This window comes from Octopus sinensis, linkage group LG20, assembly GCF_006345805.1.
Source record: "Octopus sinensis linkage group LG20, ASM634580v1, whole genome shotgun sequence".
NCBI classification, from domain to species: domain Eukaryota; kingdom Metazoa; phylum Mollusca; class Cephalopoda; order Octopoda; family Octopodidae; genus Octopus; species Octopus sinensis.
Window position 1 is genome coordinate 19,492,133 of NC_043016.1, and position 14,330 is coordinate 19,506,462.

The window sequence follows — 14,330 nt, forward strand, 5'->3', positions numbered from 1 at the left end:
AAAACAGATTGAAATGCAATAGATCAATACTAGGGTCATAATTATGAGTGACAATTTCATATGACATCACTAGAAAAAAACTGCCGTTCAAACCAAAAAGATCCCTTCCATACTTGATTCTATGTAAACCCTTGCCATTTCTGTAATGTCCCTTTCTCTATTGCCCTTGTGCCAAATAATCCCTTTTTACTATAGGTACAAGGCCTGAAATTTAGGGAAGGAGTTAGTCGATTATATCAATCCCAGTGCTCAACTTTGTACACATTTCATTGACCCAACTTAAAGTTGGACTAAATGTTGCTAAGCATCTCCTGTGCCAAGTAATGGAATGAAATAATACTATTAACATGTTTTTTAACGTTCCATGAGAGCTTCCATTGCACCACCAGATATATGATCATATGCAGCGAGCTGGCAGAATCGTTAGCATGCCGGGCGAAATGCGTAGCCGTATTTCATCTGCCAATGCGTTCTGAGTTCAAATTCTGCCGAGGTCGACTTTGCCTTTCATCCTTTTGGGGTCGGTAAATTAAGTACCAGTTACGCACTGGGGTCGATATAATCAACTTAATCCATTTGTCCTCTCTGTGTTTAGCCCCTTGTGGGTAGTAAAGAAATAGATATATGACCGTATTCTTCAGGTGTGTGTAGGATTCTGCTTCTGATTTTATTTTAGAACTAGCAGTATCGCCCGGCATTGCTCGGGTTTGTAAGGGAAATAACTATATAAGCATTTTTAGAAATGTAAAGTATAATAGCCATCTCAATATGGCTAACCACAAAAGGGGGGGGGTGTTACTGTAGCTTTTTACATTCTGAGATTTAATAATAAATTTTTAGAGAGTTACTTCCCTTATATATGCCAAAAATGCATTAAAAAATGGGGAAAATTTATGGTAAATTTTTTTTTAAATCGTAGACTCATCGTAGATGCGCACTAATACCCAGAAGGGCTCGATATGAATCATGACTATAAGATACCCGGTTTTGGTTAAACTGCACCACAAAATGTGGGAGTAGTTAGGAATGTAAATCGTAGGAGACAGACAGCACACAACCTCTCTTTTATATATAAAGATTTCCTGTGTTTGTTGCACAGAATATTCTCTGTTTGTGATGTCTTATTTTGTTGGGTCTTGGCTATTGTTATAAAACCCAAACTCGACTATCAATGTTTAAAAGGTTTTGATCGACTAAAAATACAGCAATATACAATACAAACAAAGATTGCTAAATTGTAAGCAAAACCAGAGTTCAACGCAATAACATTTTTCTGCAGCAAGTTGCTACATTATCGACTAACCAAAATCAACGCTGATTGTCGTCTGCAAACAGAACAGAGCTCTGCGCAGTCGCAATGCAGGCATATAGCAGCAATTGAGACAATCAAAATCGTGATCAAAACTTAAAATCACAACATTTTTCCTCCCCCTAAAGAAAAAAAGAACAATTAACCAACAAAATACAAACATAACCATGAGCCAATCACAACAACGTAATAATGAGGCTTTTCATAAGCTAAAATCACAACAGCTATTTTGTATTATGCTGGTTATATATTATGTATTTATAACACTGAGTTATGATTGTGTAGAACATATATTGGACAGCAGTTATGCTTCATATATAACATGTTGATTGTGTTATGTTATTGAGTGGCAATTGCACAGCATAAAAGCTGTTTCGAGGATGTGCTGTAGCGCCAGGCGGTAGTTATGTTAGAGTATGCATTCTGATATTCTATTGGTGATTCTGTAGATTTTGTATTGTATATTGTTCAGTGGTGATCGTCGTCGTCGTCGTTTCTTCTTCTTCTTCTTCTTCTTCTTCTTCTTCTTCTTCTTCTCCTACTACTACTACTTCTTCTTCTTCTTCTTCTTCTTCTTCTTCTTCTTCTTCTTCTTCTTCTTCTTCTTCTTCTTCTTCTTCTTCTTCTTCTTCTTCTTCTTCTTCTTCTTCTTCTTCTTCTTCTTCTTCTTCTTCTTCTTCTTCTTCTTCTTCTTTCCGAGTTCAAATTCCGCTATGGTTGTCTTCACCTTTCATCCTTTTGGGGTCAATAAAATAAGTACCAGTTGATCAACTGAGGTTGATGTTATCGACTTACCCCCTCCCCCAAAATTGCTGGCCATGTGCCAAAATTTGGAAGCATCACCATCATCATCATTATTATTATTATCATTGCCTTTGCACAGCTTCTAACGCTAGAGACTAGCAGTGAACTAAGGTAACACCTCTTATTTTTTGAGCACCTTCTGGAGTATTCAAGTGGTTCCAGGCAGTACTGTTTTCTGCAAGTGTTCCACCCTTATTGCAGCCCCTATTTGTTCCACATACCTCTTGAGATTTTTTCTCACTATTCCCAGAGCTCGGACAGTTATTGGTACTACTGCTACCTTTTTCATTGACCCCAACTTCTTAACTTCCCAAGCTAACCTGTCATATCTCTCGACTTTTCTTTCTTCCTAATCACATACCTTTATTATTATTATTATTATAATAATAAATAACTTCAACTGGTGTTTTACATTTTCTTTTGTGACTTCTTCATTGCAGCCAGTGATATCCTTCTTTCCCATATGATAACATTCCTAAATGACAAGGTAAGCCTTATTTACTTGCTTACAATCTTCAATACATATCACCTGTAAATTATATTCAGTAATCAAAACATGTTATCAGCTAAATAGCATTTGTATAGTCGCTCAAGGTTACCATACCAAGTCTCATTCAGTGAGTTCACTTCAGTGAAAAGACTGTGGGATTGCCCTCTTCGAAGATACAAAGACCAACTCAAAGCAACACTAAAGGCCACTGGACTTGAGCCTAAACACAGGCTTAAGACTGTACCAAGTGACAGTGTTCCATCACCATCGGAACCAAAAACTTGAAAGCGACCAGAAGAGAAAAGGAAGAAACGAAACAACAGGAAAGAAAGGCTTCACAAAATTCACCTTGTCCTCTGCCAACATTACCATGCAGTCAATGCCATCAATTCTTCTATGCAAGAATTGGTCTACAGAGACAGAGTCATCAACAGCATCACCATAAAGGAAGCATTCAACAAAGAAGAAACTAAATTTCTTGGTTGGTCTGCTAAGAACAACTGCTAAGAGATTATGATTATCATCATCATCATCATCATCATCGTTTAGTGTCCGCTTTCCATGCTAGCATGGGTTGGACGGTTCAACTGGGGTCTGGGAAGCCAGAAGGCTTCATCAGGCCCAGTCAGATCTGGCAGTGTTTCTACGGCTGGATGCCCTTCCTAACGCCAACCACTCTGTGAGTGTAGTGGGTGCTTTTTACGTGCCACCCGCACAGGTGCTAGACTGAGCTGGCAAACGGCCACGAATGGATAGTGCTTTTTATGTGCACCGGCGAATTATTAATATTGAATTACATTTTAGATAAGAGTGGCAGGCCTATGTGGTGTGTATGTGTGCCCATCTCTTTAACCCTTTAACTTCAAAATTAAATTTCATGGTTATTCCAGTAATGTCAAATATCTATTTAAAATAGAACTGGTATTTTCTGCGGATCATGTTATTTCAATAAACTCGACATGGCTCAACATAGAATACTTTCAAACGTGGCATTCCTCAACAAAAAACGGATTGATGACTGTTAAACAAGGCCTCAGATATATGTATTCTTCAAACCATTACTCGCATGGAAAAATGGATGTAAAACATTCAAAAGTACCACACTATAATGAAACGAGATCTTACTTCACAGGTGGAAGTAGTTTCACAGACAACACAAAGAAAGGATGTGTGTACATCTATGAAATACTGTGGACTGATAGGAAATTTCACACTATAACTTAGGCATATGGTGTAAATAGCAACAGGGCAGACATTACTGGTTGTTTAAGAAACTTGCTTCCCAACCATGAAGTCTCTGGTTCAATCCTACTGCATGACACCTTAAGCAAGTTTCTTTAACTGTAGCCCTGGGCCTACCAAAGCATTGTGAGTGAAATTTTTTTAATGGAACATGAAAGTAACTCGTGTATTTGTGTATAAATATATGTGTGTGTGTGTGTGGATATAGATATATCATCGTCATCATCATTTAGCATCCGCTTTCCATGCTAGCATGGGTTGGACGGTTCAACTGGGATCTGGGAAGCCAGAAGGCTGCACCAGGCCCAGTCTGATCTGGCAATGTTTCTACGGCTGGATGCCCTTCCTAACGTCAACCACTCTGAGAGTGTAGTGGGTGCTTTTTACATGCCACCAGCACAGCTGCCAGATGGGGCTGGCAAACGGCCACAGTCGGATGGTGCTTTTTACGTGCCACCAGCACGGGGGCCAGGCAAGGCTGGCAACGGCCATGATCGGATGGTGCTTTTTATGTGCCACCGACACAGAGGCCTGTCGGGGCGGAATATAGATATACATACGTATGTGTTCGTATGTGTTCGTATGTACCCTTGTTTGGACATCAAATGATGGTTGTAGATGAGCATCACCAGTACATAAGCAAAGGTGTTCATTTCTAGTTGTCTATGTCTGGCCTAGGTTTAACGTTATTTTGCTTTGCAACAGGAAGAGCATCTGGCCATAGAAAATCCCGCAGTGAATTTGATCTGATACATGCAGTTGTGGAAAAGTTGATGTTAAAATGAAGGTGATGATGATATACACATATACAGACACTCAAATATTTGTATTTATTTTGTAACATATCACATTGGCCAGACACATTTTGTACAGAAGACTGGAAATGAATGACATTGCTTATATACAAAGAAATTTGCATTTCCTTTTTTTGTTTTTTGGCTTGCTATGAATTTTAAAGTCTTGTATTTAAAATGATTTTGAAGAATGTTACGTTGCAAAATTTTTCTTTGTGTTTCAGCTTGATTGGCAGTTAAGGGCTTCATTTTTTGAGAATGTTGTTGGTGTAGCTGCTTACGTGGGATGGCAAAGCTCATGTGTTTTGAAACCACTCATACAACAGGTAAGCCACATGGATGACAAGATGCCCTTGTAGTTTAACAGCAAGAATTGAGTTATAAAAAAAAATTGTCCTTTGTTCTTCTGTGATTTGACATGGTAATGATAATGATTGTTAGCAAACAAAGGTCTTCAGAAGCTGTAATTGGGGTTCTTTCTATTTGTAATTCTGCTCTACTAGAACAGGTGAAAGGTAGATAATAACAGCAATAATAAATGTCACCAGTCTGTGGTGCAGTTTCAAACTCAGTACAACCTGGTAGCATCAAATACACAATGCTCAGCTTGCTTACATCTGTTTGCAGCTAGACCTACTGAGCTGATGAGAGTTGAGTATTTTTGTATAATGTAGGTGATGGTACCAATTAACCATAAGCCTTTCAGCCAGTAGGAACCCCCAGATCCAAACAACTTAACCCTTAACATTTAAACCAGCCATATCATCGTCGTTCGTCATTTAACGTCCGTTTTCCATGCTAGCATGGGTTGGACGGTTCGACTGGGATCTGGGAAGCCAGAAGGCTGCACCAGGCTCCAGTCTGATCTGGTAGTGTTTCTGCAGCTGGATGCCCTTCCTAACGCCAACCACTCCGTGAGTGTAGTGGGTGTTTTTTACGTGCCAGGCAAGGCTGGCAATGGCCACGATTGGATTGGTGCTTTTTACGTGCCACTGGCACGGAAGCCAGTCAAGGCGGCGCTGGCATCAGGGATCACAACTACCAGCTCAAATATTCTACTTTTGACAGAGCAATCTGAATGCTAAAGTGTTTATACAACTATAATTCTTAATTATAGTTGCATGGTTTTTTTTTTTCAAGACTGTGCACATCTAATGTACACTTTAACCCCTTAGCATTTAAATTGTCCATATCCAGTCCAAATATACTACTTGTTTTATGTTCAAACTGCCTAGATATATCCTTCCACATCTACCCTACAATGTCATTCTAAAAATAAACAATCGCTTCATTGAAATCTTGAAGCTACGAGATAATGCGCGACTATTGAAAACAATGTGAATAAATAAACTTTACATTTGTGAAAGAAATTTGGATGTTAAAGGATTAAACTACTGATACCTTTTATTTATTTATTTTATTATTTCTCTTCCTTTTTAGGGTCTTAGTGACAGTGAAGAGTTTGTAATTTATAGATCTCTAGGAGCGCTATCAGCTCTAGTAGAACTGGGCCTTATTCAGAAGATTATGCTTTATGATTTCATCCAGGAAGTTGTACCATTTTTAGCACATCCTGTAAGTATTTTGAAAAATTTTTCTTAATTTGGTAACTACTTTTTTTTTTTCTCTTAACATCATAATGTAAGGGAAAATAATTTAAATTAACTAATTATTTTCATGAAGTATTTGTAAAAATAGTTAGTAAATGAACAGAGGCACAATAGCATCAAGAGGACCAAATAGTCTTGTAAAGATAACAACAGTTCTTTAGTGTTGTTGCTACAGTGAGACACAGCTATAAAGTGGCTGGTGTTAGAAAGGGCATCCAGTCAAAGAAACCATTCCAATAAATCTTTATATATAAAATTGAAGTTGTGTGTGTGAGACTCTGTCTCCTCCGATTTAGATTCCTAGCTACTCCCACATTTTGCGGTGCAGTTTAACCAAAAGCGGGTATCTTATAGTCGTCATTCATATCGAGCCCTTCTGGGTATTAGTGTGCATCTACAATGAGTCTACAATTTTAAAAAAATTTACCATCATTTTCCGCATTTTTTATGATTTTTGCTCGGGTTATATAAGGGAAGTAACTCTCTAAAAATGCTTATATAGTTATTTCCCTTACAAACCCGAGCAACGCCGGGCGATACTGCTAGTAAGACATACAAGCATGACATGGCGCTCTTACCAACCTGTACTGGCACATAAAGTGGTGATTGTGGAAGTGGTGGTGGCAATGGCAGCAGCAGCCAAGAACTGGTTTTCTCTTATTTTAAAACCATCCGTAGGTTTTGATTTGTCTATTAATATTAAGGCTGACTTTGTCTTTCATCCTTTCTGGGTCAATAAAATAAATACCAGTCAAACACTGTGGTCAATGCAATCAACTACACCCCCCCCCCCTACATCCTCCAAAATTTTTCAGTCCTTGTGCCATTAATAGAAAGAATTATTTTTATTTTAAACTGTTTTATATTAAGTTGCTCAAATCAGGATGGATGGTATCTCTCTTTTACTCTTTTACTTGTTTCAGTCATTTGACTGTGGCCATGCTGGAGCACTGCCTTTAATCGAGCAACTCGACCCCGGGACTTATTCTTTTGTAAGCCCAGTACTTATTCTATCGGTCTCTTTTGCCGAACCGCTAAGTAACGGGGACATAAACACACCAGCATCGGTTGTCAAGCAATGCTAGGGGGACAAACACAGACGCACAAACACACACACGCATATATATATATATATATACATATATACGACGGGCTTCTTTCAGTTTCCGTCTACACAACAACAACAATACTGATCACCTTTCCAGCCTATGGCACACTATTGAATTCAACACAATTAGTTAGCATCAATTACATGAAGCTCAGTTTGCTTATGGCTGTGAACTGTAGCTCTGAGTCACATCGATTTATGGCTAGACAGACTGAGCTGTCAATTCAATAGCTAAAATACAGCTCAACAATCAACAACAGATTCAGAGGATGACCACATGAATCTCACAGCTGTTGTAGCCCAAAACAAAATTCTGCAATCCCTGGGTTACTGACGTTGGCCTTCATTGCCAGTTTTGTTATTTTTCCATTTACTTTTCATATATTCACTTTAGAAACGTGTCTTCTGTTATAGCCCCAGGCCAGCAAAAGCCTCGAGAGTGGATTTGGTAAATGGAAACTGAAAGAAGCCTGTTGTGCATGCATTACTATCTCTTTGCCTTGACATCGCATGATAGTTGTAAACTAATGTTACTGTCATGCAAATGATGTCTTTGATTTCCATTTTTCTGTGAAAGCATTTCTGCTCTTCATTGCTTAGAACAGACCAAATCACTGATTGTTAGGAATTATTACCAGACGCACAACAGATCACTGCTGACAGCATACTTGCCATTACACCAAACTAGATGAGCATATCTCACTTCCTAGCACTTTAGGCAAGTTTCTTATACCCATAACTTCAAGTGACTCAAAACTTGTGAGTAAAAATTATAAAGTCAGAAACCCATTGTATGGTCTGTAACTATCTTTCAGTTGTGAACTTAATCTGCTGACCAGTTTAACACCACAACCTGACTTTTGGGTGTATTTAACAGAGTCCATTCTTTTGTGAGAAATTCTGAACAGGTCTCTGGTTTTCTCCTCCCTTTCTGTCAACATTCTTGAAAGTTTTATCAAAAATCCTTCTCTGACTAAAGAACTCTGTTATATCATATTTTTCCTTTAAGATAGAATCAGGATTTTTTTTTTTTAAGACAGAAGTTGTGAGGAAGTTATATGGATACTATCTGGGCTCTTAATTTAATCAGTAAATTAACAACACCTTGTGATTTCAACATGATTAAATATAAATTCTTGCTTCTTTTTCAGGGAATATGGGTAAGGCAAGGAGCAATAGGTTTTATTACTGCTGTGGCTCATGTTTTAAATGTTGCAGATGTTCACTGCAACTTAATACCTCGAGTTAGAATGTTCCTGAAACAAAGTGTCCTTCATATTGACCAAAAAGTAAGTACTTCTCAAGCATTTTCTACTGATGAAATCATCATCATCATCGTCATCATTAAACATCCACCTTCCAAGCTGGCATGGGTGGGATGGCTTGACTGGAGCTGGCCAGGCAGAAGCCTGCACCATACTTCTGTGTCTGTTATGGAAGGGTTTCTACAGCTGGATGCCCTTCCTAACACCAACCAACCAGCACTTTTTTTTTACACACACACTCTTATCATCTCTTTCTCTGTTTCAATTTATGAACAATGACAACTTCAAAGATAGATTTATCTTGTTCACAGTTCAACCCTTATTGATACCACCCTGTCTGAGATTCCATCCCGCGTTCTCATTATCATCCTGTCTTACATTATGTTCACCAATTACCTCCTTTCTATGCCTCCAGTTATCTCTCACCTCTTCTGCTATACTTCACTTTAATATCTCTTATATCTGTTATCAGTACCAACACCCTGCAACTGTGGGGAAATTAAATGATAACTATTATAGTAACACATCATCATTATCCTCATCATCATCGTTTAGTGTCCGCTTTCCATGCTAGCATGGGTTGGACGGTTCAACTGGGGTCTGGGAAGCCAGAAGGCTGCACCAGGCCCAGTCTGATCTGGCAATGTTTCTACGGCTGGATACCCTTCCTAACGCCAACCACTCCGTGAGTGTAGTGGGTGCTTTTTACGTGCCACCGGCACAGGTGCCAGACGAGGCTGGCAAACGGCCACGATCGGATGGTGCTTTTTACGTGCCACTGGCACGGTGGCCAGTTGGGGCGACACTGGCTGATTTTTAAAAGTCAGCAGCAAACTTGTTACAGCTGTTATGTTTTCTAATTAACAGAAAACAGTTGGCTTTGAGATTATTTTCAATAACAATAATTTGTAATTGCTATGTTATGCTAGATAAGTGCTCTTTTGTGTATTGGTTGCAAATTGCATGTGCACATATGATGCAGTATCCTGTTTCTAAGTTCTGTCTCACAATTAAGCAGGATTTAAATTATAACATCTCATATAAACTCTCAAAGAACATCTTATTTCAAATTCTAATTGAAAATATTTATAATTCTTGGACTATTTTTCTGAGTATTTCCTCATTCTGTAACTAACCATATTTAGCCATTTTATTTAAGCATAATTTATTTTGTATACCCTTTTTTCTTTTATCTTCTCCCTACTATTTCTTGCAGCATATTCTGTTAAATTGTGTTGGTGAATCAGTACCCCGGGCTGTGTTTGACTATATCGTTCGATCACCTAATGTCGACGGTATATACGATGTTTTATTGAAAGGCAGTGAGAATCGTAAAACAATGAGGCGGGGCCATAAATCACCATATCCTGACTTAGATGATAATATGTCTCCCGTAAGTATTTCTATTATCTGATTGTTGTGATAAACACAAAACACACATTTTTTTTTTTGCATTTTTTTTTGTTGTTGTTGCTGTTTTTTTGCCCCCTAATAAATAGATCTATTTTCTGTGTTTACAGGGGAAATGATTTATTTATTGGTGCAAATGGTTTTACAATTTGCTATCCTTCTTTCCTATGAGTTGTCATTATTATCTTCTCAATTCTCAAATTGAAGAACTTTTTTTGTAGTGAAGAAGAGTTATTATAGAAGTAGGTTGATGATCCCAGCTAATGACAGTGTTGTAAGAAGGTTGCTTCCCAACCACATGGTTCCAAGTTCAGTCCCACTGCATAGCACTTTGGACAAGTGTCTTCTACTTTAGCCTCAAGCTGATCAAAGCCTTATGAGTGGATTTGGTAGACGGAAACTGAAAGAAACCTGTCACACACACACACACACACATGACCTAGATGTCTTGCACTTTGCTTGTTTCTGGGTTCCTTGATTTTACTAGTGAGAGTCATTGTGGTGTTGTGCATATTACACTTGGCTTAAAAGTCTTGCACAGACATTGCTGGCACTACCTCTCACTGATGGTCAGGCTCATCTAATGAGTAGACAGCCATCATATATGTGTGTATGTATGTTTGTTTACCTATATCTCTGTGTCACTCTTATATAAGCAGTGTCGTTCATTTCCAATATTTTATGAAAATATGTCTGGCCTCGGGGAAATATCCACTTGCTTGGAAACCGGTGTGTGTTGGTGACAGGAAGAGCATCCGGCTGTAGAAAATCTACCTCAAATAAACTCCTAATGACCCATGCAAGCATGGTAAAGCGGATATTAAAATGATGATGACATTATGTATATCTGGGTAGAGGGTGTGGCAGTGCCACGAAAACTGAGAAGCCAGCCCTGTGTGAGTCTATGAGAGTGAATGTGTGTCTGTGTGTGTGTGTGCCTCTTTGTCTTGATATTACATGGTAGTTGTAAGTGTGTGTCACTGTCATACAAGCAGTGTGATTTGTTTCCAATGTTCTGCAAAAACATGTCAATTCAGAAGCGAATAACACCTTGCTTGGAAAGAGGTGAAAGTTGGCAACATGAAGGGCATCTAACCAAGAAACAAAATCTACCTCAACAAATTTTATCTGATCCTTATTATTCAAATTATAATGACGAGCTGAAAAGATTATGAATATGGCATCTGATATTTATTCTTCTACAGATTTTTCGGAAGCTCTTTTCCCTTGGAATGAGTGAACTAACTGAAGAGAAATTGCTTGTAAGTACATCTTAAAGTTTGTTAGAATGTTTAGTCTGTTTCTTAATTAACTCTAAAATCCATATCAGAAAATTTATTTTCATTAGGCAGTTTAGAATTTAATATTCCCTAGTTTCTCTTTTTTTACTTTTCTTGTAAGTTCAGTATTTAGTAAATGAACTTTCACTCAACAAATTTTCTCACTCTCTACAAACCCAAATCATGCAACTTTGAAATAGAACTAAATAGTTCATTATGTACATTATTTACATTTGTTGGATATTTGTCCTCATCTTGTTTGTTATTAACACAACGTTTCGGCTGATATACCCTCCACCCTTCATCAAGTGTCTTGGAGAAATTTCTAACCTGGGTTCTCGTTCCTAGGGTATTTTTCGATGTTATTATTATCATTATTCAGGTCACTGCCTAGAATCGTTCTCGGAATCTTGGGGTTAGTAGCCTGTGCTCTTAACCACTATGCAGTGAACAATAATAATAATAATAACAACAACAACAACATCGAAAAATACCTTAGGAATGAGAACCCAGGTTCGAAATTTCCCCAAGACACCTGAAGAAGGCTGGAGGGTATATCAGCAACAAGATGAGGACAAATATCTGTCAAATGTAAATAATGTACATAATTCCTCATTTCTTAAATATAGAACTGAACTAAATAGTTTATGTATTTTTTATATAAAGTCAATGTAAATATAAAATTCTAAGAAACATTTCTCTCCAGTAACTGAACAATTCATCAGTTGTTTACTATATTTTTGAGACATAAAGTATACTAAAGCATGCAGATGTTTTACAGTTCCAACAGACAAAATGGCAAATGCACCACCCTGAAAGAAAGGAGAAAGTGATGGGCCCAAAAAGCCATTCAACCTCAAGGGTCTTGTTCTTGTGGATGGCTGAGGCTCTGGAACTATGATATTTCTAGGTTTGAAAAGAAAACTGTAGGATAGCAACCAAAACTTAGAGTGCAATATTGTACCTGTCAATGTTACTTTCTTAAGCTTTTCACTCGCTATGGAACAAAGACCATCTGCAAGTTTTCTCCACTCTTCTTAACTGAGGGTTCTCTTTAAGGTCTTCCTCTCCCAAGTCTTGTTGGTTTTGAATTACTATGCCTTGTTCTAGGTAGGTGTGTTGGCCCTACACAAACCCCTTTTTACCTGTAGGTTGTGGTACTAATATTAGGGCGGCGAGCTGGCAGAAACGTTAGCACGCCAGGCGAGATGCTTAGTGGTATTTCGTCTGCCGTTATGTTCTGAGTTCAAATTCTGCCACGGTCGACTTTACCTGTCATCCTTTCGGGGTCGATAAATTAAGTACCAGTGACGCACTGGGGTCGATGTTATCGACTTAATCCCTTTGTCTGTCCTTGTTTGTCCCCTCTGTGTGTAGCCTCTTGTGGGCAGTAAAGAAATAGGTACTAATATTAGTTTGGTCTCTATCCTTTGACCTGTATAGCATTGGAGGACTACCAGAAGCTTGTACTCAGCTGGCATAGTACACAGGGTCATTGAAGTACACAAACTACTACACTGCAACAACAACAGGACTTTGTGTTAGGCTTGTCAGTGTAAATCAAAATTATGTTCTTTGTCTATGAGTATGAGGGGGTGTTGAAAAGTCTCTGGCTTTGGGCAAAAGAAAATACAGGAGGATCAGTTGATTATGATTTTACTCAACATATTCTCCCCTCAGATTCACACATTTATTGCAGCAGTCCTTCAATTTTTCTAAGCCCTGTAAAAAGAACTCAGAAGGTTGAGCTTTCAACCAGTCCTTTCACGACAACCTTAACCCTTTAGTGTTCAGATTATTCTGTCAAATGTGAGGCTTATTTATTCACATTGATATGAATTAGTCATGCATTATCTTGTAGTTTATAGATTTCAGTGATGTGGTTTTTTTAATTTTAGAATGACATGGTAAGGCTGAGGTAAGAGGCAAGCTCTGGTCAGTTTCAATATAAAACAGGTTAAATATATTGGCTGGATATGGCCGGTTTGAATGCTAAAGAGTTAAAGCCAGGGATTTTTCAGCACCTCATCATATGTACTTCCAACTGTAATGAGATAGAAAGCTGTGATTTTCAGAGTCTGCTCTGCCTTAATCACACAACCACTAACTATTTCTTTATATTAATTTGTCTCTTATATTTATGTCCTTCATAGGCCATGAAAGAATTCATATTGAAACTCAACAGGTCTCGGTCCAGGTAAGTTTAATTATACTTACTCTTTACTCTTTTACTTGTTTCAGTCATTTGACTGCTGCCATGCTGGAGCACCGCCTTTAATCGAGCAACTCGACCCCACGACTTATTCTTTGTAAGCCTAGTACTTATTCTATCGGTCTCTTTTGCCAAACTGCCAAGTGACGGGGACATAAACACACCAGCATCGGTTGTCAAGCAATGCTAGGGGGACAAACACAGACACACAAACACACACGCACATATATATATATATACATATATACGACGAGCTTCTTTCAGTTTCTGTCTACCAAATCCACTCACAAGGCTTTGGTCGGCCCGAGGCTATAGTAGAAGACACTTGCCCAAGGTGCTACGCAGTGGGACTGAACCCGGAACCATGTGGTTGGTAAGCAAGCTACTTACCACACAGCTACTCCTGCGCCTATTACTTATATTACTTTCATAAAAATATTTGTTTGCTTTATATTCTGTTATTCTTCTCCAATTTTCAGTCATTGGGCTGCAGCCATACTGGAGCACTGTCTTCGAAGTTTTTTTTTTCTTTAATCAATTATATTGCTCCTTGTACTTGTTTCTGTTTTATTATTATTTTTTTTATTGATTATTATTTTATTGAATTACCTTTGGAAACACCAGTTTATACATAAACACCGAAACATATATGCACAGCATGCATAAATATGCAACAAGCTCATACATGCATAAGGCTCTTCCATACAGTTTCCTTCTGCTAGCTTTCACTCACAAATATTGGTCAACCTGGCACTACCGATAAACACACTTTCCTAAGATGCCATGTTTTGGGGGATCAAAGCCAG

The 14,330-nt window shown here is 38.2% G+C and overlaps 1 protein-coding gene across 1 annotated transcript in view; it reads left to right on the plus strand.

The window, feature by feature from the left end:
• LOC115222484 (phosphoinositide 3-kinase regulatory subunit 4) overlaps positions 1-14,330 on the plus strand; it is a 95,468-nt gene that overhangs the window by 50,531 nt on the left and 30,607 nt on the right. Inside the window, exons 18-24 of the mRNA XM_029792714.2 lie at positions 2,554-2,600; positions 4,864-4,965; positions 6,080-6,214; positions 8,509-8,646; positions 9,839-10,015; positions 11,238-11,294; positions 13,466-13,509. Of these exons, the coding sequence (XP_029648574.1) occupies positions 2,554-2,600; positions 4,864-4,965; positions 6,080-6,214; positions 8,509-8,646; positions 9,839-10,015; positions 11,238-11,294; positions 13,466-13,509 (700 nt within the window). The remainder of the gene's footprint in view (positions 1-2,553; positions 2,601-4,863; positions 4,966-6,079; positions 6,215-8,508; positions 8,647-9,838; positions 10,016-11,237; positions 11,295-13,465; positions 13,510-14,330) is intronic.